This window comes from Aphelocoma coerulescens, chromosome 2 (genome assembly GCF_041296385.1).
Source record: "Aphelocoma coerulescens isolate FSJ_1873_10779 chromosome 2, UR_Acoe_1.0, whole genome shotgun sequence".
NCBI classification, from domain to species: domain Eukaryota; kingdom Metazoa; phylum Chordata; class Aves; order Passeriformes; family Corvidae; genus Aphelocoma; species Aphelocoma coerulescens.
This window is the reverse complement of record NC_091015.1, coordinates 75848244-75874188: the sequence shown is the minus strand read 5'-3', so window position 1 is coordinate 75874188 and position 25945 is coordinate 75848244. Positions and strand designations below refer to the sequence as shown.

General features: G+C 40.8%; 1 protein-coding gene across 3 annotated transcripts in view; it reads left to right on the top strand.

Annotated features, from left to right (window-relative positions):
* PHACTR1 (phosphatase and actin regulator 1) overlaps nucleotides 1–25945 on the top strand; it is a 306934-nt gene that overhangs the window by 173467 nt on the left and 107522 nt on the right. For all 3 annotated transcript variants that reach the window (XM_069008087.1, XM_069008088.1, XM_069008089.1), the window contains exon 5: nucleotides 9687–9851. In XM_069008087.1, coding sequence (XP_068864188.1) covers nucleotides 9687–9851 — 165 coding nt within the window. The remainder of the gene's footprint in view (nucleotides 1–9686; nucleotides 9852–25945) is intronic.

The window sequence follows — 25945 nt, the reverse complement described above, 5'->3', positions numbered from 1 at the left end:
CACAGAAAAACTCAGTTGTGTTTTAGCCAGCAACTTGCCATGCTTTATTCATGACCTTAACAGAATCATGGATATTTTTGTCCCCTTTGAGTTTCATCTTTGAAACTCAAGCCTGTACTATAAGGGCCTAAACAGACATTTCACCACAGCCAAGGGTCTAAACTAACTATCATTTGAATAAACAAAAAAGTTCTCATTATAATGACAATCAGCAAAGACCATATGTAGCTGCACTTAGGTACTCAAAGCAAAAGTATTTAGTACTTATTGTAAATTCCTGAACATGGATACAGACTGTCTCTTTTCAGAGTCATGAAACATATTTTTTTGCTAGGCTGTTACTCAGGGAGATTTTTAAACTCGTATTTATGCTCATTATCAATGTGCCATTTGGTATAATTACTCCTTTCCTCTTGGCCAACTTCCTATCAACTTCTTTAACGAACAGAAATAGAAGTTTATTTTTCCTAAGGGAAGGAATACAGAGTTTACAAGCGAATGGTTTGAACTTTCTAGCTCTTAAATGAGGTACTTTTTTCCTTTTCTCCCAGCCATTACAGTAATTAAAAACTCAATTTTTTATTTTTATTTTGATAGTGGTGAGATAGTACCATTGTTTTTAGGAAGCTTAATGTTTGTAATGCCCTTTTCTGAATAGGATTACTTTTAATAAGAGGACACACCTCTCTCAAATTTCTGGAAAATATAAAGATATGCCTTCTAAAGCACACATATCTAGTAAAATTAAGTTAAAATATTGGATATTCCTACTTAGGAGAATGTCAATAGGAAAAGATCAGAAATTATTTGGTCTATCAGAAATTCCCTAAGAAATTTAGAAGCATTCAAATATTTTTTTTCTGGGATTTCTCAAAATAAACAGCTAGCCTTTTGCACTAGTGGTTTATTTTTAGAAGGGTATAGAACTTTCCTGATTCCCAGTGAGGACTGGTAAAGCCAAGGTGCTCTGCTATGTAAGCAACTGTGTCTTCCTCTGTCTACATGGCAATGAGGAAAATTGTCTCCCTCTAACAGAAGCCTAGCAAAATGTGAGCAACAAACCCATGGGCTTCCGTGGACTGGATCCTTTTCTTGGATTACTTTTGTATTTTGCAGCTGAGCAGAATTTGCAATCCAGGCTGGTATAAGAGAGAAATCCAGCCATGAAAATGTAATCATTACTGGCTCCTTCAAGAAGACAGCGTCAATCAGTAGCAAGCTAAAACAAGCATAGGAAAAATGTTATGCACTGTTTCTTCATCAGGATATATTCAGAAGTTGAAGGTACCTGGGCGTCAATTCTGTATTTTCTTGTTGAATGGGTTAAAGATTTGCTGAGAGGAAGACAGCTTCTCTGTTGTCCTTAGCTTTGGCTTTCAGGAAGAACTTGAGCTGTGATGGATGAGACTTAACTCTAGTTGATGAGTTTGGGTATGACGGAAAGACAAATTAGATTGCTTAACAACAGAAGTGTCTGCAGGGATCAATCTAGGACTCCTGAGCTATGGTGCCTAGTCCTGTCCACACGTATCATGGTTTCACCCCAGCCAGCAACTAAGCCCCAGACAGTCACTCGCTCACTCTCCTGCAGCGGGATCACAGAGAGAGAAGAAGAGTGAGAAAACTTGTGATTTGAGATCAAGGCAGTTAAATAGGTAAAGCAGAAGCTGCATGCAAAAGCAAAGCCAAATAAAGAATTCCATGGACAGGAAGGTGTTCAGCCATCCCCAGAAAAGAGAGCCCCATCACGATGACCTGGGAAGACAAACACCATCACTCCAAACATCTCCCCCTGCCTCCTTCTTCCCTCAGCTTTATATGCTGACCATGACACTGTATGGTCTGGAATACCCCTTGTGTCAGGATTGGCTGTCCTTGCCGTGTCCCCTCCCAGCATCTTGTGTATCCCCAGCCTCCTTGCTGCTGCAACCGTGGGAGGAGCAGAAAAGGCCTTGACACGGTACAAGCCCTGCTCAGCAGTAGCAAAAGCATCCCTGTGTTATCAACACTGTTCTCAGTGTTGTTAACAAATCTAAAACCTAGCTCCACACGAGCTTCTGTGAAGAAAATTAACTCTATCCCAGCCCAAACCAGCTCAACATGTATTTGAGAAGTTACTGATGTTCCAGTGGTTGATGCCCATTTCTAAGGTGAGAGTCACAAACCCCACAGCAACTGTTTTGCCTGGTAGCATTTCATTTGTTTAATACAGTGTTAGAGCCTTGAATTGCAATAGTTCTGTGGGTATGACTTGTGCCCAGCTTTCTCCTCTGAATTTTTTGGTGTTGTGAGATTTAATCTCCTTCTTGGCAAAATACCTTTTAAGGAGGTTTGAAGAGTAATGTTTTTCTGGTGCTCTCTGCTAGGCGAGCTTTACCTTGGAGTCAATGCCCTAGATGGGAAATTCTGCTTGTAGCTGACATTTACACCAAAACATGAGTTTTTTATGGCAGTTCTTCACAGGCTGAAATATGGATCCCTCTCATTGGGTGCCCAGCAAGCTCTGCTCACAAGGCTCCATCTACCTGTCCATCCTCTCCTGCTTTTGCTTTCTGGGGAAAGGATGTAGGAGACAGCACCTCACCTCTCTCATCTCTCCCCTCATGCCTCAAAGAGAAGATCCCCTACCAGAAGTGAAAAAAAGGGACAGTGAGAAGCAGTATCTTCACTCCCCTTTATTCTCCTTTGTACAGAACTGGACAGGATCAGGCTCTCAACAAATCACAGCTGTGGACAGTAGTTTCTTTCAATCCATAAGTGTAGCAGTAAAGAACCCACAGTAAAGCCCAGGAATAGTGTTGGAAGAACAGTGTTTGTGCTGGCAGGTCAGTGCCCTAACTATCACTAATGCTTTCTTTCAGACCCAGTAGCTCTTGAAATCTTTAAAGTAACAGTTTTAGTAGGATAGATGTGCACCTTCATCCATCATGGTATGAAGTGTAGTAGTGTTCCTAGGGAAAATGGGATATGTGGACTTAAGCCTTTTCAAGGGGAAGATGGCAGTGACCCCATGATTCTCCTTTCTCCCAAGTAAGTTCTCTACCTGCTTTAACAGAAAAGTCCTTGCATCTCATTTCCTCTGCTATCTTAAAAGCACAAACAGTGCATCTCCTCCCTTCTTGCCAGTTAGGAAGGGTAAAATATCCCTTCCTTTTGAGCTGAAGTTTTTTACTGGAGCAATTCCTGGTACCTATGGAACTGTAGCCCCAAGAACAGTGTGATATCTCTTTTGCTTTTGCTGGCCCTGTTTTTCTCTTGGTTGGTTTTTGGATGTGTTCCACTAGTAGTGACTGCTCTGAGTCCTATTTTAGAGCTACAGAGTCTCCAGATACTGTGTGTGTGATGCCCAAGACAGACTTGTGCTGTCTGCTTTGGTGATGAGCTACAGTACTGTTTATTTGATTTAGCCTTGAATCTGTATGAAATAAATGCATAAGAGATGGAAAACCTGGTGAGTAATAAGAGCAATAAAGGAAACAAAACAGCTGATATCAAAGAAATTTTTAAACCTTTATTTTCTGTAGTTGCAGGGTTTATAGGAAGAGATTATATGGCTGTTGGTGACATAACCTGATAAATTTCTTTTGTTGCAAGTGAAAATCTTATGTACTATCTTATGATACAGAAAATACTTGGTGTTTTGAGAGAATTCATATCAATAAAGACATATTTAGAGTGATGCATTCAGTGCAGTGTAGTTGGCAGAGGTTAAAAAAATGGCTTTCAGATTGCAATTAGCATGAATAATTTACGTTTTACGTCAAAATGGGGATGAGTTGAAAGCAGGGTCCTGGAGGAATTAGACTTCCAAAACTATTCTCTGCACTTCTGTGCCAACAAGAAAAATAAATAGACTGAGATAGAGGGATTGTAGCTGAGAGCAGAGCTTTACCGTGGTGTGGTACCTGTGCTGAAACAGGCAAGGTTAAGAGATGAGAGACTCCGTTTATGGACACAACGCAAAGTGCTGCACACCTGGGGAGCGGGAATAATTGGCAGGGGTGTGGAACATGTGAGTGCTGCTTAGCATGCAAAGGAAAGCTACTGACAGGCTCTTCATGGCTCATAAAACCACTATGCCAACTCACTGCCACTGCAAATGCACACATCCAGTGGGAGCTGTTCTCCACCAAATAGGTAATCATCCTCGTTTGGCAAGACTGCGTTTAGACTGCAGCGCGCCATGCCTTGTCTTTCACTGGAAAACAGACCTTTGTGAAGTTAGGAAAAGTTTTAATGGGCAATTCACATAGTAAAGGCAAGGCTGGTGGAAATTAATTCCAGGTGCAAAAGGAAATTAAAGGGAAATAACTGAACATAATAGAAAAACAGAAAATAAACAATTTTCCTGAAAGAAAAACAAGGTGGTTTTTTAATTGAAAGTTTTCCCATTCGGGTAAAGAGTAGACATAAGTGCTCAGCAATTAGAGAAGTTGTTCAGGTTTCCTGTCATTTCAAAAAGACATATGGTGTGTCTGCATCTTGTGTTGAACAAAGCTGCTAAAATAAGGTCCATGCAGTCTGAAGTGAAGGATATTTGGGGTGCAAGTTCAAAAGAAACCCTGCAACAGGAGTTTGTTGGAAACTTATCTGCAGGATAAAGACTGGTTCAATGTGGATTGGCAATGAGTAGTATTATGTTAGGGGTATTTATTTATATAGAGTTCTTGTCATTAAATAATATGGCAGATTTAGTTAATTGCATCTTCGGGACCAAGATAATTTTCAGCCTGTTACGACAGATTTGTGCAAATACCACAGAAAGCATGAAGTAGCCATTGGTGCTTCCTAGGAAGACTTAAAATCGAACTTCATGAAGTAAATTGCCTGTTAAGATCATCATGTGTCTGATTAAGAAAAATGGGTGTTAAGAAAAGGTCTGAGAGAGAACTTTGTGTGATTACCAGTGAGGAAGGTAATATTAAAAACCACCAGTGGGATGGGTGGGCTTCAGCCTTCAGCACTGAAACTGCTTTTTGTACCCAAACGCAGTAATAGTGGTTTTTTTCTAAAATGGAAGCTGGGTATTATGCAAGCTGGTATTACATATCAGCAACATTCATAGATTAAGTGATTCCCAGACAGTGGTAGGAATGACAAAACTGGATGTCATTCTCCAGGAATACTTTCTAAGTTGTGTTGCATTTGGGAGGGCCTTTGATCTGTGTGCTATGCTTCTCAAATCCAAAAAGTAGGCGACCCCTATGTTGTCTCTTACTGGACTTTCTGGAAATTAACACCTTACTGAAAGATGTGGGAGAATCATAAGAACATACAGAACAGGTCCAAGATGGCCTGGCCTCTTTTTTTCTTCATAGTATATTTCAAACAAGTAAAATTTTTTTTTATATTACTTGGATGCAAAGTATTTCAGTTTGTGGTGGGTTTTATTCATTAAAACCTCAAGTCTTGCTTAAGCCTTATATAAAGTCTATATGGACTTCAGGAATATTAAGAACTACAGTAAATCTTGAGAGCTGTCTCACAGCCAAACAGTCTATGAAAAACTCTCAGGTTTGGTTTCCCCATTGCTAGCTCTGGAATGACAGCTTGGTCAGAAGACAGTGTGGGGGGGAGGAGGGGGAGTGCATCACCCTCTTGGCGTGAGTGCAGGTCCCAGTATTTCTTTGTGTCTCAGAAAGATCTCTCAGATCCTGGAAAAATATCAGAACAAGTTCCCAAAAGCACTGAGTATCAGCAGCAACTGTAACACATAAACATCACATTTGTGGCACCGGTGTCAAGATGAGATCTCAGCAGTGTGACTACAGGTACTAATGCACATGGCAGTTCCCTCTCCCAGTTCAGCAGACTGATCAGGCTGGGACTGCTGGGACTGCTTTCCTCTTTGAAGGCAAAAAAGATAGAAAAAGAGTGCAAGGTCTGGGTTACTTTCCATTCCTGCAAGTACCAGCTTTTTTGGGAACAGCAAAGGTGTGAAGTCAGCCTACGGAGCCTGCTGTCAGCAGTGGGTGTCACAGCCCACAGCCAGTCAGTAGTCATTATGAGCCAAAAAGGCAGAGAAATCCGGCCAACTTGAGCAAAAGATGCAGCAGCAGAGAGGAACACAGAATTCTGGCATTTACTTCTTGCATTGTGGTCTGCTTTTATTCTTGCTGTATTAAAACTGTCATGGCTTTATGCTAATGTGGTTTATTCCTAGCCAGTGATTATTATGCTTTGAATTAGCAGTGCTCTTGAGAGCATTTCTCATGAAAAAAAATAATGGCCTTCTGAGAAATGCGAATGAGAAGGAAAAAGAGCTGTTACTTGCATTAGCTTGGAACTGTGTGTGTGTTTGGAGAGGATGAAGGAGAAAGGCCACTTTAATGACTGATGCCAGGCACTGCAGGACTCTGAGGCCACAGATTTGTGTGTGAGACATTACTGAAATTCAGGGAAGAGCAGTCAAAATATGGAAATGGTTTTTACATTGTGTTTGGCTTTCAGTGAACCCACCCTTTGGGTAAATTCTTTTTGACTCTAATGTTAGTTTTGCCTGACTGTAAATCCATACTCATTTACCCTGAGTGGGAAAAGCTTCCCCAGGGGCATGAGAGCGCAGCTGTTGTGGGACAGAGCTGTGTGCATGTTGTGAAAGGAGAGTGTCTTTAAGAGGGTGTCAGTTCTCCAGGGAATGGCCTCAGAAATACCAGTTAGGACCAGCTATCAAAGAGAAGTTGTTGCAGCTCTGAGGCACCTGGGTAGCAGAGATCTTGGCTCAGTGATGGGGAAAAGGGGAGAGGGTGAGCAGCAATAGGAACTTCAGTATGTTTCAGCTGTAGGTTTCTCAGCAGGAAGCCAAATTCAGCAGCAGCAGTAGTGTGTCATTCCCAGTTTTCTCAATGGGCCACTTCCTGTATCCCCCAAATAAGGCAGCAGAGACAATACCAGCCCATTACTTTTAGCCGCATCTCTAAAACATCACAGCACTGGAACACAGTGGGATCTTACATGCTTGAACTAGAGGCATCATAAAAATGGAGGAAGGGGAAAAGGTGTGGTCCCTTTGGGTCTGCATATAGAGGGCAATGGTCTGTACCCTGTGCTGGTCTTCAAAGCCCAGCAGGTTCCAGTGAAATCAGAAAGGATAAGGAAATTTCTGATTTCCTCTTCTTTTTACCCATATGGTTTATTCGGCATAACCAGGCAATTCCTAGCCTTGATACAGTATGTCCAGCCCCTCCACAGGACAGAGCCTTGTAATGGGTTCTTTGGATAAGAAGGTATTTCTCCAGGCAGTCAGGCACAAAGAGCTGGAACAGAATGAAGTGCTTTGGCCGGATTATCTTTTATTCCCTCTGCTTTAAATTGAAAAGAGATGTTCTCAGAAAGGTCTGTCTTTCTCTCCATTACCCCAAAGAATAGCAGTTTTTAACCATTCCTACTGCAACAGCTGGGCTCACTCTATCTTGCTGGCTAGCTTTTTCTTCTTCAGAAAGAAGTTACAGGCAGCTGTATCTGGCATTGATATTTTACAGGAAAAAGGATTGTGTTGCGTGTTAACATTCAAAACAAACAGGAGAGCAATAACAAAATAACCAACCTTCTTGCAAAAACCTGAGGGACTCAAATAGTAGTTCAGCTGGAGTTCTGATAATGAAACCTCCTTTGTGTTAGAAATGCGTCCCTGGCTGTTCCCATGAAAACCAACCTAAATTTGGCTCGCTTAAAGCCTCGAAAAAATTTCCATTGATATACATAAGAATTTGCCAGCCAAAATCTCTGGTGATTCTGTCAGTGTGGAGTGGGCGTGCTCATCCCTTCAAAGCAGTGTTCTTGCAGAGGTTCCTGAGCCCCTGTTCATGCCTGAGGTTAATACTTAATGTACTAGAGGTGAATAGAAACACCAGTCTGTTGTCTTCAGAGCAGAAGAGGTGACAATCTGCATCCTGTCTTTATGAATCCAGACTGTGTGTGCAAACCACTCAAATCGGTGTTAGTGGCAGTGTCACATTACAACACAAGCCCGGGAAATGGTATCCCTTTAAACAAAAAAACAAAAAACAAACAACAACAACAACAAAAAGGCAATAACTTAAAAAAAACCACAAAAAAACCACAAAAAAACCCCAACAACAAACCACACACAAAACCCCCTCCTGTATGCTGACTGAACTATGCAGATGCTTTTTTTAGGGAGAGAGCTGCATGCTTCAGTCCAGGGCAGGGAGACCCTCTTGCATCCCTGGCAGCTGTGGCACGGAGACAACCTCTCTTGTGGACTGCTGGTACCTTCTCTCTGTTGGTGTTTTCTTTGTGGTCCTGGCATTCCTCTCTCTGTGCATCTAGTCACAGGGATATTATTTTCCAAAACTAGCAACATAAATTTTTCCTTGCAAGTGTGAGATGGGGGGGACCATGCAGTATAACTGCGCCAAGTGACCATCCCCAGACTTCTCTTGTTCTCATCAGGTAGGAAGGGTAATTTAAATACTTCAGATTTTTTTTTTTCAGTATTGAGACGATTATGATGTATTACAGGGTAAAGGTTGCAGAAAACTGAAATCTTAAGAACAGAAACTCAGTGAAAACCTCTATCCCCTTCAAGGGAATTCAACCCTAAGTGTGGACTGTTTTAAAACCCAAAATTAAAAGTTTAAATGTTAAAAGCTAAGCATAAGAATTGGAGGGCAGTGAGTGGGCAGAAAAATGGGACTAGACTTGGGCCCCTCACTATGAGAAAGACACTGAGGTGCTGGAGAAGGGCTGGTAAAGGTTCTGGAACACAGGTCCTATCATGAGTACCTGAGGCAGCCTGGAGAAAAAGAGGCTATGGGGGGACGTTACTGCTCTCTAGAGCTGCCTGAAAGGCAGGTGGGGATCGGCCTCTTCTCCCAAGTAACCAGTGGCAGGACTAGAGGAAATGGCCTCAGGTGGCACCAATGGAGCTTTTAGATTGAATATTAGGACAAATTTCTTCATGGAAAGGGTTGTAAAGCATTGAATGGGCTGCCAGGGAAGTGGTGCAGTCACCATCTTTGGAAGGATTTAAAAGATATGTAGATGTGGCACTTGGGGATATGGTTTAGGGGTGGACTTGGCAGTGCTGGGTTAATGGTTGGACCCGATCTTAGAGGTCTTTTTCACCCTGAACAATTCTATGATTCTATGATTTTTTAGCTCCCTCTCTCTCACTAGGAAGTTCCTAATGTAGCTCCTTTTTGCAACCCAAGCAATTTTAATGGACATGGTAATGGTACCAAAGGGTCATTATTTATCAGGGTCTTTGCTCTTAATAAATATTAGTTAAAAGAAATGTCTCTTTCCATTGCAATTAAAAAAACCGAAACCTATGTAATATTTCTTTTAAATTAAATTGTATCCTTTTTTTTGAGCTTTCTCTTCCCCAGTCTCTATCACACTTCCCCAGGAATGGCTGAACTGCCAGCTGTCTAGACCAATGTAGAACAATGTGTTTAAAATTATAACTTTTATAACATAATAATCCATGTTCCTGTTGAATCTTGTTGTTACTGCTGTTCTTTACAGTAGATTAATGATTTCATTGAAAGAAAAGGAAATAATGTTAAAATAGTAAGGACTACAACTTTTTCCCTGTGTTATGGTTCTCTGTGTCCATGAAAAATTTTGGCCATCTGTGTGGTTTTCTGATAACTTATTAAAGCATTTATTTCACTTCCCACCTTCCTTGTTTTTTTCTCTTTTTCTTACTGAAATTACAGCTGAAGAGGTGGAAAGACTGGCTGCAATGCGTTCAGATTCTCTAGTACCTGGGACTCACACGCCTCCAATCAGAAGAAGAAGCAAATTTGCCACTCTTGGGAGACTTTTTAAGCCGTGGAAGTGGAGGAAGAAGAAGAGTGAAAAATTTAAGCACACTTCAGCAGGTAACTGTTGCGTTGGGGCCGGTTTATTAATCTGGAACTTTTTGCTCATCAAGGCTGACCATTTGTAATACAGCCTCAGTTTATATGTATTTCAACAGTTGGAGCTTGGCTTGGAGAGATTCATCAGATTCTAAACGGAGATCTTCAACTTTATTACCAATGTTTTCTTTAAAAAAACCCAGAGCAACACAGTGGGTGCACTACAATTAAAGCAGCAGCTCACCAAAGCTGTATTTTCAAGTTCTGCTACTAGAGCTAGAGCGTAACCCAGAAGAAATCTTTGAATATTGATTCAGCAGATTATGAATAAAAGAAAAAGCAGTATGAAAAGATAATACTAGTGGTCAATTTAGCCACATTTAAGTTCCTGTGAGTGCTAATAGAGGAGTGAGAAAAATACAGGATGAAGAAGTTGACATTGTGTTGAATAACTTGCATAACCAGAAATTATTCGTTCCATTGGGCAGGAATGATGTGTCACTTGTTTTTTTGGAGAAAACCAAATCTCAGTTCCTGCCACACCCCTCCTTCTGCCACTGCTTTCTCACACTCCTAGTTCAAAACCCTTTGTAATTATGGAAAACTGTAAAAATGTGGGTTTATATTGTAAATTGGTCTGAGCAAGAATCCTAGATCCAGGCACTGATGCATGTGGTGAAAGCTTTGTGACCTATTTAGAAGGTTTCTTTTCTTCTTTCATGATGGCAAATAATTACTACATGTGGTTCTGCAAGTCTTTAGCCTGGATTATCTGTGAGAAAACATGAAGTTTCTCTGGATTTCTTATTGTTCTCACTAGAACTAGAAAGAAAGCAGTGGGTATCTTGCTCCTTCAAGTGTCGGAAGAGGCTTGAGTTACCACCCAGTTGCTTTTCTGCCCTGTGTATTGCACAGTGGAAGCTTTTAGGCAGTACTTGGGTGTAACTGTGGCACCCCAAATCCTGTACTCCTGAAAATGGCCCACAGTTGGGTGAGACATTTCATTTAACTAAGTGTGAATTCTTGAATGAGATTAAATGCAGAATAAGCATTTCCAGGGTTTGTACCTGAATGAGTTCTTTACTGTGTGCTGTTTAAGCTGCTTTCTGATTCGTCAGCCAAAAACTAATGAACTGGAATAGATGGCTATATTACTCTGAGTGATGATCATATTTTTTGACTTGACAGCTGAGAAGCTATTGTCATCAAAAATGACATGTTTCTGCAAAACAAAAGACTTGTCTTTCATGTTCTGCATCAGTCATAACCAGCGTGTAGTGTAGCAGGATTTCCATAAAAAACATGTAGCTCTTAGGGATATGTGCACACTGGGGTGACAACTACTTTGAATCTAGTTTCAGTGTGCTGGCTTAGTTGGTTACAACTAGGAGAATAACCATGGCTGTTCAGGAGGTACCATGGGTTGCCAAAGCCTGCCTACTGTTGATTTTTGTGGTTTCTCCAGCTCCATGAGGTGAGACTGAGCTGCTTACTGCTGTGGTTAGACTGACTAGTTTGAAGCTGGATTGAATATGGCTCCATAGTCTGCTCTGGGCATTACAAGAAGTATTGCTTAGATTTGCTCCATTACCAAAATATTTGTAAAGTACACAATGATTAAAACCAGACAGAAAACATGTATTTTCTCAGAGGAATAGGAAGTTTTACCAGACATGCCAGCATATCTTCTCCCCTTGTAAGAGGGAGTTCAGTGTCTGAAAAACTAATTTAAAAGCTGGGTCTCCAGGAACATTTGTCAGTCGCAGTACTGGATTTGATCTCAGTTGAATCCAAAACTTTTACTTTTTTTTTTTTGTTTTGTTTTTTTTTTTGTTTTGTTTTTGGAAAAATTTTCAATTCTAGTAAGTTAACAGTATCCTGCAGCTGCTCTGCAAAATTGGTACTCCTGTCATCTCCCGCCGCTACTAAATGCAGCAAAATTGACAAGAATGTCAAATGTGCTGAGCACCCTGTGGAAGTCAGAGATAGAGATTTACTTCTGAACTGTGCAAGAGCTGGGACCTCACAGTTTCCATCATCCCCAGCCCTGGGGGACAGGAATCCACCAGCATCCTACAAGACCCCCCAGCAATTAAGAAGCATTGGTTGAACCTTGGATGTGTAGTACAAAAGATTTGACACATGAAAAACTAGCATTTTTCTGCCAGCATTTCCATGACCTCTTGTCCAATACCTCTGATCTCACTGAGAAAATATATTTAATTTTTATAATAAATCAAAGGACAAGCTAGTGGGATGGCATAATGAGAGCCAGCATGAAACTTCATAGTACAGGCTTATTTTCTTCTAGTGCACTGATAAATGTGACACTTGGAAAAAAAACCCATTCCCATTAGTGTCCTACAGGCATGCACCCAAGCTTTCCCACCTTCACAGAACATCAGTAGTTATCAAAAAATAAATATAAGTATTTTATTAGGCTCTTACTTGCTGCAACAATGGATTCAATTATTTTTAATGTCAAAAGTAGTAAGGGTCAAAACATATGGCCTAATCTGATGAAATTTCCTTTGAAATTAATGGGAGGTTCTTTTCTGGGAGAGGACAGGAAAAAAGAGTCACGCTGATATATAAGGTTGAAAGGTTGCCTTTTTCTTGGTATTTCCAGGTGCTAACATTTTGTATCCATATCTTTATCAGACAAAAAGCTCTGCTTATTTATTCAGATATGAATGTTTTAAAATACAATTCAGCAGTCAATGGGCAAAAAAACCTTTTAGGTAATAGGAGAAGTTATTTTCTGACACCTGGTAATTGCATAAGGTGAGACAGACGATAAATACATAATTTGATTGATGGAGGACCTCAATGTTATGCTTAGTATATATGAGTCCTCTTAGCACATCAATACTCAAATTGTTATATTTGAGCATAACAAGTCCCCCATCCTCCATCTTTGTTACTGGATTGTCACTGACAAGCAGAAGGTCTAAAGGATGTTTGTGTTTCGTAGAGTTTATATGTTTATAGGTTACATTGATTTTGGTATTTCTGTAGTGACTATGCAGAAGGGTCAAAAGTCTGACAGTGCCTTGGTGCTGACTTAGGACAAAAGTAAGAGTCATGGGTTTTGATGTAGACATCTCATGCCTTTGCCTTGCAGCTGGCCTGTCTGTGAGATCATCATTAGGTGTTTTGTAAAGCAGCCAGAGCATGTAGAAAAGATTATGGATAGGGTGATCCGTTTGCAGACGGGAAGCACCAGATGAGCCGTGGGGTTTGATCAGAGCGACCTCTTCTGCTGCAAGGTGGTGTGTTAAGGAGCTGTAAAGAATCTGCACTGTGAATGAAAGATGGGCTTTGGCTATGGACAGGCTCAACCTCAGAAAAACAGGGAGATTACACTATGTGAGGGACACCAGTGTACCACAGCCAGAACAGAAACAAGTTAATTCTCACAGTAGTTCTTCTCCTGGACAGAAGTCAAGTTCCTATCAGCACAAAGTGGTTTTCAGTGTCAGAATTGCAAATCATTTTATCCCAGAACATCCTACTGAAAGTTCTTTGATGGGTGATGAAACTCCCACAGTACAACATAAACTCTCCTGACACTGAAGTTCTATATACAGGGAGTTAGACAAAGAAATCAAACTCTGCCACACTGCTATTCATGCTACAGTCAAAGATATGTTGTATGTTTTTTAAACTTACTAAGATTTTTACAGAAAGTGTGGAAACCTTTATTTCCATGCAGGGCCAAGGCCCCCTCGACAAAATGAGAAATATGATAAAGTTGGGAGAACAGGCAAATTTCTAAATGGCAAGATTATATCTTTTGAGAGGATGGTTTCTTAGAGCTGACAAGGAGCAGCCTCACTTATGGCAGAAGAAGCCAGGAAGAAACAGAATTTTCTATTCCCAAGCACATTTCCTTGGCTGGATACAGCTGGGATGGCTCTAGAAGACTGGTCAAAGTTTTAAAAGCCACACTGGGCACTGTGGGAATCAGCAAAGCAGAGAGCAAGAGAGCAAGCTGACTGTCTCCTCTGCTAGACCTTTGTCTTTCTTTTTAATACCTTGATCTTCTGCTCACCTTGCTGTGAACTTGAAAAATGTTCCTGGGTATGTGGTTGTTCTATTGCAGTGCTATACACATGCTGAAATGTCATTTCCTGGAGATGTTTTGGAGAAGGAACTGCTTCTGAAATAAAGAAGCTTTAGGGGAAATAGATTATGTGCTTACTTGAAATACTATTGAAGGTTTTTATCACCGCTTTCATCAAAAGCCAACTGTTTGCAACCTTTCATAAAAAAAGTCTTTCAGCTGCTTGGGGGAGTTTGAGTAGAAAAGAATGTCTTGTTTTGTCATTTCCTATTTCTGGTGACCTTCATTTTAAAGAATTGGTGCGTCTGTCTTTCCCCATCCTTGCTTCCTGAATTGCAGTGCTCAGGCAAAAGGGAGGAGGAAGCATCTAACTTGTACTTGAAGGACACTGGTTGGAATGAGGAAAGCAGGAAATGGTGAGAAATTAAAGGGTGTAAAGAAAGCTCAGCTGTAAGTAGGAGAGCAAAGGACTCAGCAATGTTTGGGTTAGGTACATTGGCACACTGTACAATGAGCAGAGAGTGTCAGAGGAAAGCTCCTCAGCAGCTCTGTTGCCAAGTAGATGGTGGTCTGAGATAACCAGTAATACTAAAGAGAGAAAAGGAAATCTTTTTAACTCAGCCTTTCCTCCTAGATATGTTGAAGCCTCCTTTTATTTGTGTCCCAGGCTCCCTTCCTACAAATAGTTAAAATCCTCTTCCACAGGGCAGTGATCACATATCAGTCCTCTGGTGCCACAGTTCCCATCCCAAAACCCATGGGTGAGCTAGTGAGCCACGTCCTGTTCTGTGACCAGACAAGGACACAACTGTGACTTTCCAGCCTCATGTTTGGGGTACCGTACTGAGAATAGGGAAGACCTGCTCCTGTTTGATTTAAGGCTTCATTGGCTCAGGTAACATTGTAGGGGTTGGTGTTCAAGAACCTGTCTCAAGGTGTAGGACTGGGGAGTTGGAAGGGATAAAGACTGGGGCTGAAGTAGACCAGAATATTAGAAGAGCCGAAAGGCAGACCACTGTGAGCCAAGGAAAAAGGACATTCAGTGCAGGTTTGTGGGTTGATCTGCTGCCTAAGGGCCTTAAGACTCTTTTAATAGTTATCTGTACAGAGAATGACAATCTTCTCTTGCTAGCAGTTCCTCTGTTAAATAGTAATAGATGAGGTCTGCACTCTGGATCTAAAGATTTAAGTGTAACACTGTAGACAATGCCACAAAAGGGAGCATGTGGATTTTTTCAGTTTACCTTTTATGGAGAGCGTAACATGCTCTTCCGTTTGCTTTCACTCAAGCCATTTAAAGATAATAAGTGAGCCACAACAAAGTCAACTCATTCAACCTTTATCTGCCTCACTCCCAAAATCTGCTTTAAAACAGATATTAATTTTGTGCCCAAATCTTTTTCTTCCACTTGTTAAGCCTTGTTGCTTTGGTTTTTCCAACCAGAATTTTTTTTAAAAGATGCTCTATAAAGAAATCATATGTCAGTGTGTTTATGTAATTTAAGTCTCCCAGTCAGCAGAGGGGATTGCTTAAATTGGCAACACTTACAGGCAAGGATTTTTCACTGTTTCTGATGAATAACAAGAAGAAAACAAAATGTGGTAAGGCTGTTCAATTAAAGAAACTGTTATTCATAAACCATACCCAGATCATTTGATTCCTACTGGTGATTATTTCTAACTACAACAGGTAAATATTTTGAACCTTTCTTCCCAGAATATTCCAGTTGGGAGAAATTCAGTTATATGTTGCCAGTGCTTCTCTTAAACCTTCTGCTTTGCCAGTAATTGCCTCTTGTGTTTTTTCACATAAAACCCTTAGGCTGTTAAACTGGTCATGTGATTTAGGTGAGACCTTTGCCTGGGGAAACAAAGGAGAAGCACAGCCTGCAGACATGCCTGCCCTCACCCCTGCCTCTGCTTCTGCGGAGGTGGTCTACAGGATGAGGGACTTTATGTGGCTTTCCCAAGTGCCAGTATTTGACATCTATTTACAGAGGTTCTAATTTCATTGAAAAGAGTGGTTTTGTTGGGATCATTGTCTAACAAGGGTAACTGTTCTAAAGCACTTTATGGTCCCATTCTGTTCTTCTGAATTTTATTTAATATCTGCTTTGATCCCATATGAAAGGTACTAATATTTCAGTTAGAATTCCTCTTATACTTTCAGGCCAGACTGTCTCTAGGTTTAGGTATGGAGAACAGAAGTAATTACGTTCTTTTCTTCACTGACGCTCATATTCTGATGACTTGGAAATACAATTCTGAATTCTGAATTCTGAATCAGCGCTCAGAGAGCAGGCTGTGCCCTCCAGGGTAGCTGGGTCTGAAGTCACCCTGAAGCCTGAAATACCCCAGAGTCCTTCCTGTTCTCTTCCATGACAAAGCCTGTTAATACTTCCGTGTAAAACCCCCAGTGACCCTTTTGAAGTGAAACAGCGAGCAGATGATACAGGTGCTGGTCCCAGCCAGGTATTTTTGCTGTGCTGGAGCAGCTCATAGAGCATTAAGGCATTGCTGAAAATCACTGATCATTTCCAAGATTTTGGGAGAGAAAAATGGCACTGTTGTAAAACTTAGTCCAAACTTGCAAAAAAAAGAGCTCTGGCTTTGTTAAAAAACAGCAGTACAACCACTTTTCAGAGTTAGAAAGGGCTGTTGTGTTCACTGTGTTGTGATTTTTTTGAGAGAAGCATAAAATCTCATTGTCTGGACAAAAGCAGCGTTTTGGAGGAAGTTGGGCTGTTCCTGAATGCACATTGAATGCAGCAAATAGTTTTACATGAAGGAAAATCCAAAAAATAAGCTTATTATATTTCAGTGTTTTCTAGATGAATTGTAGAAGAGTTATTATGCAAATTTACACTTCTGTTTGAAATTTAACTAGATATTATTTTGTATAGTTAAAAATCTGAATTTCAAATATAAAATGGCCAGGTAGACAGGAAAACATTTGTATCTTGGGTCTGTTGAAGTATTACACTGCTTGTGTTCAAGGGCTGAATAAAAATTAAAATCCACACACAGTTTTATTTTTTGCATTGATCCAAAACTGCACACTTGATGTATTCTGAATTTTGGAAGTGAAAAAAAAATTCTAGGATTGCATACAACTTCTCTTGGTATGCACTGACATTTCCTTAATGTCTTTTGAGAAATTGGCCAGAAAAATGTACCAGAATTCATGCAAAACTGTAGACAACTTTTTAAAAATTTCATCTTTTGCCATTCTATAGAAGGAGCAAAACTATCTTGTGTATCTGCTTACTGCTGTGGAACCAAGGATTCACAGAGATTTTTAAAGCCAGTGGTCATTTTCAGCCTCACAATTAAATAAAGAGCCCAAAGATAGAGTGGCAGGAGACACTTCATAGCAAGGGAAAGGGATGGGTGATATTTGCCTCTCTATTGCTGGTATTTTGAATTGTCAGCATTTTCAGATTTGTCATTTTAAAGAGATTAAAAGAATGGAAATGCATTCAGAAGTTGCAGATCTGATTTGTACAAGGAAGGCAGTGAAAGCAATTGTCTATTTTTATACTTGAATTGCCAACTGGAAGCTCCTAGTTCAAAAATGGGGGAAACAATCACTCCCCTGGGAGCATGTATTCCACTACAGAGCAGTATCACTGTGTCTTCCTGAGATTTGCTGCAGAACATTTCCAGGGTTTAAGAAGAGGACTTTGCTTAGCTGGACTGAAAAATGAGTCTGGGGATTGTTCGAGCCCCGTGCCAGCTGTAATGGAACGTGTGAAACGAGGCCTCTAAATGGGTCCCTTCTTACAGGAAAGAGATGTTTAATGAGGCTGTTTGGTTTTTATGCTAATTACATTTCCAGCTGCTGTGTGAAGATTATATGAGGCCACCCAAACTGTAATGCTGCGGCATAACTCTACAACAGTGCATTCATGTTAAAATAGTGTAATACAATTAATCCATTAGAAAAAGTACAAATTCTGATGAGTGCAAATAGATGCTGTTAATAGCATAAGCTTCTTCATGATACATGGATTAGAGAACAACCTCCACTGGAAATATTTTAAGTGTTTTAGCAACAAATCAGCAATAATGGAATATCTAGCTGTGGGGAGAGAGAATATGTTTGGAAGAAGCTCATTCTTGTGTAAAAAGTTGTTGTATATCCTCAGCTTCTATTGCCATGGCTCATGAATGGAGGGTCTTCGTCAGAATGGGTCCTTACAGGTTATTTTAGAATTATTTCATTTAACAACAAAATGTGTTGAAGCTGCTTTTTATTTTTAGATTGCATGTGAAGCATGGATAATAATTAGTATTTCTCAGACCATTAGCTTTTGTTCTTTGGGTTTTCACTGCCTCTACAAAGGCACAGGAGAAAATCACAACATTTCACAGTGACACGAAGCCATGAGGAAATTTGTCTTCACAATGATGCTTTCGCTGAGAAGTGCTATTGAGGAAGTTTTATTCCTAGAATACTGTTTTGCTCTCGCTCAGTGTTTCCTGCAGGGGGGAAATGAAGCAGGAATCCCCGAGGCCAGCATGGCAGTACCTCGAGTGAGTCCTGCTGTGACATGTGACCCGTGTTGTGATTGGGAAATGGGTTGGTATGGTCGTGTGAGCATGCAGCTAAGTGGGTCTAACCTGATGGGATATTTTAATCACGGTAGTTGCCCTTTATTTCCATGTCCATGAGCTGCATTAAAAAGGCACATACCGTCGGATATATATTGGCAACAGAGATGAGAATTCCAGGTCCACGGGGACCTGACGCATGGGTGGCAATCACTCAGACAAAACCATTAGCTTCATGAGCTCTTTCCAGAGATGCTGAGACTAGTATGTTGAGGAAAAATAAATAGTTGCTAGAAAGAGAAACTGAATTGCCCTGTGTACAGGGGTTTAATAGGAAAACAGATTATGAATTGGAAATCAAAGATAGCTTGATGAAGAACAGTTTCATAGAAATCTTGGTCTAAGTCTTGTTTATTCAAGGATTTGTTTATACATTGCAACTTGAATTATTTAAACCATAAATATGAAACAGATTAGTTATAACATCATAAACCCTTGGGCGGATGTTTATGCAGTTCATAAAGTCATTCATTTTATTTTAATTCATCAAGGCAAATTTAGTTCTGAATTAAAGTGTCCACATAAGTGTTTAATGTGGTATTGGTGAACCTCCTTGAATTACCAATTCAGATTGCTTTTCCTGAGCACTGTGTAAGTAGATACAGGAGCTAATGGGCAGGAAGGAGTAGATGAGATAACCTGAGGTGCCACAAGAGATGGATTCTAGAGGCTCTGTTCGGTGAAAGCTGCACCTGGCTACTTGGACTGCCTCGGGGACTGGCAAAGGAAGTCCAAGGTGATGATAAGAACACTTAATGAAGAGAGAAAGCTGTTGTGTTCTCTTCCAAATTCTGCTGCTAAGGCATCCCTGTAAGGACCCAGTCTGACGAAGGCCCTTGGTGACACTGCTGGGGCTGCGCGAGGCAGCACAGTGTCCAGCTGCAGGCGTCCTTGGTGTCCGCTGCAGCTTGCAGGGAAAGCTGGCTCCTTCGCAAGGAGCGAGCCCCAAACAAACGTGGTGTAAAAGCATCGGCAGAGGCAAAGGACAAGAGAGGGGTCTTTGTATAGGTTCCAGCTGGTTTATTGCAGGTGGAGAGTCCAGGGACAAAGGAGAACACAGCCAAATTTTATAAGGGGGTGAAACAAAGGGAAACAACCAATGGAGATTGACTAAGGGGGAGGAGACAACAGAGGAATATCCAATAAGGATAACTTAAGGGAGGGAATTACCTGAGTAGACCAATGGGGCATTGAAGAAAGGAGAACTTTCCAGAACTAATACATAAGCAGCTAGGGGAAATACATAAACATGAACTCGTAGATAAAACTGGGTGGAGAATTCCTAAAGCAATAAACTTAAAACATGTGAACTAAGAACCAGTAGGAGCATGGGAACTCGCCATAACCAAGGGGTGAGGATTAGACCTCAGTGTTCTGGAGGCCTGTCCAGCAATCCTCCAAATGCTCTGCTGCAGTGGCCACTGCCACGTGCACTGGAACACCTCCATTCATGAGTCCTGGCGAACAACACCTGTGGATATTGGACTGTTAAGTATTGCAGGACTTGACTGCAATTTGACCAGGTCTCTTTTTTTTTTTTTTTTGGTCAGTCTTTCCATATGTAAAGTTTCTTCAGATCTGCAGCTCACAAAGTCAAGTAATTCAGAGAGACTTTTGGATTACTGTAATAAAAAGGATTTCTAAAATGTAGAAGAAAATCTTGGAAACCAAAAGCATGGGGGAACACTACTCATTCCTTTTAGAAATTAAACTCACTTTTCAAAGAAACGTACAGATTTTTTGAATATTAACAATTTGCTTTATTGATACACTTTCAGATGAATGTTTCAGTTCCACAGTATGATGTCTGTATAAAGAAGTAGTTAAAAGTAAGACTTATTTTGGCTACTGTTTGTGTACGCTGAAGACATATGCTATCTGTTGTTAACTGCAATGGAATTGCTTAGTATATACAGGATATGCCACCCTTTTAGATAAAAGTAGTGGTAGAATAGATCCATGATGCTGAACGTGACCCACAGTTTCTTTTGTTCTTGCTGGAGTAGTAGCAAGTATATGTTTCTAGGTTGAAAAATGGAGTATCTCAGTCTCTTATTTTGCAGATGAGTATGCGCATGTGCATTTTTGAAGGACAGACCTTAGTTCCTCTTTAAAAGGTTTTAATTTGGTAATTAACACTCTTGGTCCTTTATATCCTTGGAGTTCTATTTATATCTCTCCAAGTTAATCTGGCAATCCCAAACAATTCTATTTATCAAAACAGGCAGTAAAAATCCTTTTGCTGTGGTGAATCATACTTTTTAAACTTAACCAACAGCATTGTTTGCCTATTCTAAAAGAAAAGTTATAGGGAATTTGAGTGCCACTAGCTACCAGTTGAATCTGAAAACACCAATGGCTCACCTCCCTCTGTTTTGCAGGAAGCTCTTGGTCTCCATGTGCTCTTCATTAATTCTGTAGTTAAAAGTAGCATGGGGCTGACAGCTGAATGTACACAGATAAGAAGTACTCTGAGGAAGGACCAAAGAATGCCCAGATATGCTTCTGCCTGAAGGCAATGACATATATTTGTGCTGAAAATGGTTGGCAATGAGTTTGATTTTCTTCCTGCTGAAGCTGATAAATTCTGCCTCTGTCCTCACTGAGCACAGGGTGCCTGGCAGGAATTGCTGAATACCAAAGCCTTCGATCATACGGATTGGCCAAGAAGGCTTCTGCCAGCTGCACAATCTCCTTTCTGAGGTGCTGTTCCCAAAAGAAGACTGTTGGACTCAGTAGGTGATCAGCTCTTTGCAGTAATAAACAATATCTGCTGGCAGAATGTTTCCAGAGTGTGCACATATATTTTTAAAAGCGTCCTTTTGTAGTTAAGTTCTGCCTCAAGACACTTTGAAGCCCATGAATTTCTATCACTATCATCAAGAATCAATACTGCATTTATACTTCTGTACTGGCACTTACATTTTCAAAACTGTACATGTACATCTAATAGCCTGTGTGCTTTATGGACCTGATCAAAAGCCCCATAAAAATGATCATTTGGTTCTCTCTGGTTTTTGTGGGCATAGGATCAAATCTATATTAAGTAGTCATAGTAGCATTCCTCCCAGTTTCCTGTCTAATAAGAAAATATGCTACAAGTAGATTAAACATCAGTTTAAAAAAAGATGTAGTTGGCTTTGAGTGAAATACTCAGATATCTGACACTTGGGCTACAGTTTGCATGTGCCTGAGTGGTAGCATTTTTTCTCACCGCCTAGTGGCTTCTTGTACATCATCTTGCTCCTCAAGCTGAAGGATTCTTTATAGTTGTGGGAAAAAAACCAACTCAATAATTCCATGAGGAAGAGAACTTTTGAAACACAATTTTGTATGTGTTTCTCCTTCCTGTGTCTTTTGCTGTCTGATCACAAGCCTAGGAATGGCAATTTGGATCGAGTTTCCCTAGCCAGCCTTCCAGAACTTTAGAGACATTACAAGTTTATGATCTTTTGTCCTGACCAACATTTGTCAAAATTGGAAAGAGGTAGTAGAATTGCCAATGAAGGCAGATAAAGACAAGAAAGCCACTGCTGTTGCTAAAAATATGCAGAAAGGAATGGGAGAAAACCAGACATTGGCTGGCTGCTATGGAAAAGGATACTTTGGCTCTTCTTGTTTTAGGCAGGGCAATGAGTTTAGAAGAGTGGCAGCACGCATCGCATCCTCTTACAACCTCAGTATTCACTCCAGAATATCTGCAACATTTCTCATCAAATGTCCTTCTGTAAGGAAGATAAGCATCGGAATAAGAAGCTTCTGAGAAACTGTTTATGGAAATAATTTGGGATTCTATGATCAGTGGAGAATCCTTGTGTGTCCTCATGCTTCCATTTGCTTTGGAAAGAGCCAGGGTGTGAAGGGCACTCTGCAGGTGTTTACAGGGTTTGGATCAGAACCCTGAGAGAGATCTGGAGGTTCCTCTGCAGGCAGGCAAATGCAGAACTGTCGTGGGAAGATTATTACAGAAAATCTATGTGTATTGGTTTATAAATTAAAAGAATTGAATCAGCGACAGCTACTCTTAATTAGTGATGGATCTGAACTGACCATATAGTCAGTCAGGCATCCACTGTTGATCTCCATAACACAGAACTCTCTCATCCTGGCAGCAGCAATGCAGGAGCTCTGGCACATGTACTCGTCCCTGCTAGTAACCAAGTCCATGCACTATCTTTTATTTATATGTGATGTTTACGCCCCAGAAAGCTTCCAGTTTGGAATGGCTACCTCTAAATATTGATGTTGATTTTTTGCATCAGAATCTGCAAAGGCATTGTGCTGAAATGAGAGGCCAGTGACGCTGTGGTATTTCTGGCATTAATGTGCAGACAGCATTCCTGCAGGCTAAAATGCACCGCAAGAAGCTGACAAAACCAATCAAAATCCCCCCATTTGTTAGTCTAGCAGATTAGTCCATTTCCTGATTTCACTGCAAGGGTTGTGAGACTGGCTTAACTCAGCTGCCCTCGTTTGAGTGACTGCACTTAGATCAAGCCAAGCCTCAGCTGTGTCATTCATAATGTCACACCTTCTGAATGCAGGCAGCTGAGGCTTAAATTAGTGCCACTGAATTAACAAAATTAATGCTATTTCACATTTTGGTCAGGGCATTATTTTTAATATTCTTCCATCTGCTGTGAAGGACTTAGCTGAGCTGCTGTTGTAGAAGTTCTTGAGCCAGCCACTGCTACCCATCAGTCAGGAGCTGTTAACAGCATCCCATTGGCGATCCCATGTGCTGACACCTGAGCACTGGTTTCCAGAGGCCTGGAGCCCCTGTTGCCAGTGAAGACATAACTGTTTCACCATTTATTTGTCTTCTGGCACTGGTTCATTTATTGAATTGAAGTGGCTGTGAGCTCTTCAGCATAGTCATGACATTTTTTTCCTAGTGTCCTCACCATCAAAATGACCACCGAAAGAAAGAACTGGTCAAATGACCAGATCTTCAGAATTTATCTGTGGAATTATGTGCCTTGAGGAAGAGTGGCTTTTACATGTGATATCTGTTGTCTTGGCAACGTCATTTCATCCAGGAAATACTGTGTATATTGGAGCAACCTTGTTGCCCCATGCTGCAGTATGAGTTATATTGGTCTGTTTTGTTTCCTGCATCCCTCGAAGGAAAGGCTATAAAAGTGAGCATTGCAAATACACAGGATAGAAAAGCCCCAGGGGAAGAGAGGTGAGACGCTCCCCTTCTGTGCTAATTGAAAATAGGCCAAATCATAGTTCACTGCACAGATAAATGAGAGAAACAGAAGAGGGGCTTTGAGGATTGCACTATCTAATAAACCCAGCAGTATCTCCAGATGAGCAGAGCTCTCTCTTAGCCAGTGTCAGAGCAAACATGGTACCAGTATGCATATTATGAATAAGTGGTGTGTGTCCTTGGTCAGAAACTCCCTGTAGATTAAGATAAGCAAAGCAATAGATTTTTCAAGCATATGTGGCAAGGTATGGGCTAAGCAAAGTACTTCTGCTGCTGGTCTAATGATGCCTCTTGTGCTGCAGAGAAGCTGGATAAAAAGAGGAGCCCTAGATCCATATTACAGTTGATCTGCAGCAAGTAGGGTAGAGTCTCCCTATTCATCTAACGCCTGCTATTTCTGTAAAACCTGTATATGTATATATGCTTATGTCCTACTTTTTTCCCCTGGAATCTATACCCATGTTCAAGCTCACTACAGTGCCTGCCTGCAGCAGATGATATAGGGCATCCTTTTGTCTGTTAAACTCGGTTGTAAAATCTCATCACCTTCAGTGACAATGGGCCTGACCCTCTGTAAAAATGTAGTGAAGACTTTCTGCAGGAGGCTTTCTGCTGTGTATCTACAGCACTCCAAATAGTGAGCAGACTATTTTAAGTAATGCTCTCAAGGAAAGAATAACACAAAAAAGGCACACACATTTATTAGAGGAGATAACTGTGGAATAAAATTATGTTGATGAATAACAAATAGATTGTTTACAAAATGCTGATTTCTCATTGTTTGCTTAATTTTTCCTGTTTCATTTTTCTTGAATAATGTAAATGCATTGGTCCCATTAGTCTCCAAGAGATCTTTAGGCATTTTCATTTGTGACTTGCTCATGAGAGTGTTTCCCAAAGTCTTCTGAAGTGGGACTACCTCTGGGTAGGAAGAGACTCTCACATGCCACCCTCTCATCCTGTTCCTGACTTCTCGGCATCCCCATGGTAATCGAACCAACTGCTTATGTGGAAAAGTAATATGAGAAAACCACTGATGCAGTTTTAGCTGTCTCTTAATGAAATGTAACAGCTGGAAATCAGGAGGAGCATGATCATCATGGGACCAATCAGCCCTCTGTGGAGAAGCAGCAAGTGCTGTATAAGCCACAATCAATCTGTCTGTGACGAGAGCAGTGTTGTACTGAGTGGGTAGCTGATATTATGGTGAAATACTTAAATTCAAACACCACTTTAATTAAATTTCACTAAGTACTAGGCTAGGAAATTGATAAGATTTTTAAAAATTGGAATCAACCCTGAGCTAACATGAGCACACTGATCTGTCTCTTCTTTCCAACTGCCTGCAATCATTTTTGTGCCACAGGATAGCCTCTGCAGCCAGTGGCCCACTGCATTTTGCTAAAACCTGGGCTGTTTTCTATCCTTTTAATACTGTCAGCTTTGAGATTGCTCAGAGTGCACCTCTGGGGAATTTTGTTTCATTTTTCTATGCTGCATATCATGGGAGAATCCTTAAGTCAGATAGCAGCTTCCTCAGTGCAATGTAAGTTGAGGCTCCAGTTCTTCCTGCCAGAGATGTCTGAGACAGATGTTGACAGTATTATGTTCACTGCAGGAACTGACAGCAGAAGACCTTACCCATGGTAGGAGCAGAGCATGCACAAGAGGCGTGGTGTGACTCATCACTCCCATTTCAGCCCTTTTACATCAGGTAAAATGCCTGCGGAAGTCCTGGATCTGTCCAGAGAATAACTCCCACAGAGAAACTGTAAGAGACAACCATCAGGGCCTCGTCCAAAGCTAAGCTTGCCTTTAGGTATCTCAGGCAGGCATCTAGGCCAGCTCCTTGGCTCACAGCATTTTCTCAGCTTGTCTTCTGTCCTGCAGCCCAGTGGGCAGGCAGGGAGAGGATAAAGCACAGATTGCCTTAAAGTCGTGCTAGCCACAGAGCAGTGCTAGGCTAAGATTTCACTTCATTTTATTTTGCGGTGTGATCTTTCCCAGTTTTTTTTTTAATAGTTAGCACCAATGTCACTCGGATAACACAAAGCAGCAAATAACAATTGACTTTTGCTTACATAAGATCGAGTTGTACTTTGCTTTACACCCCTGTTTCAGATATTTCAGGTCAAATTTTGCTTGCAGTTATGTCTAGGTATTTCCTATTGAGTGCTTGAAGATAAAAAGTGTGAGGCAGACAATATGCTACCTGAGGAA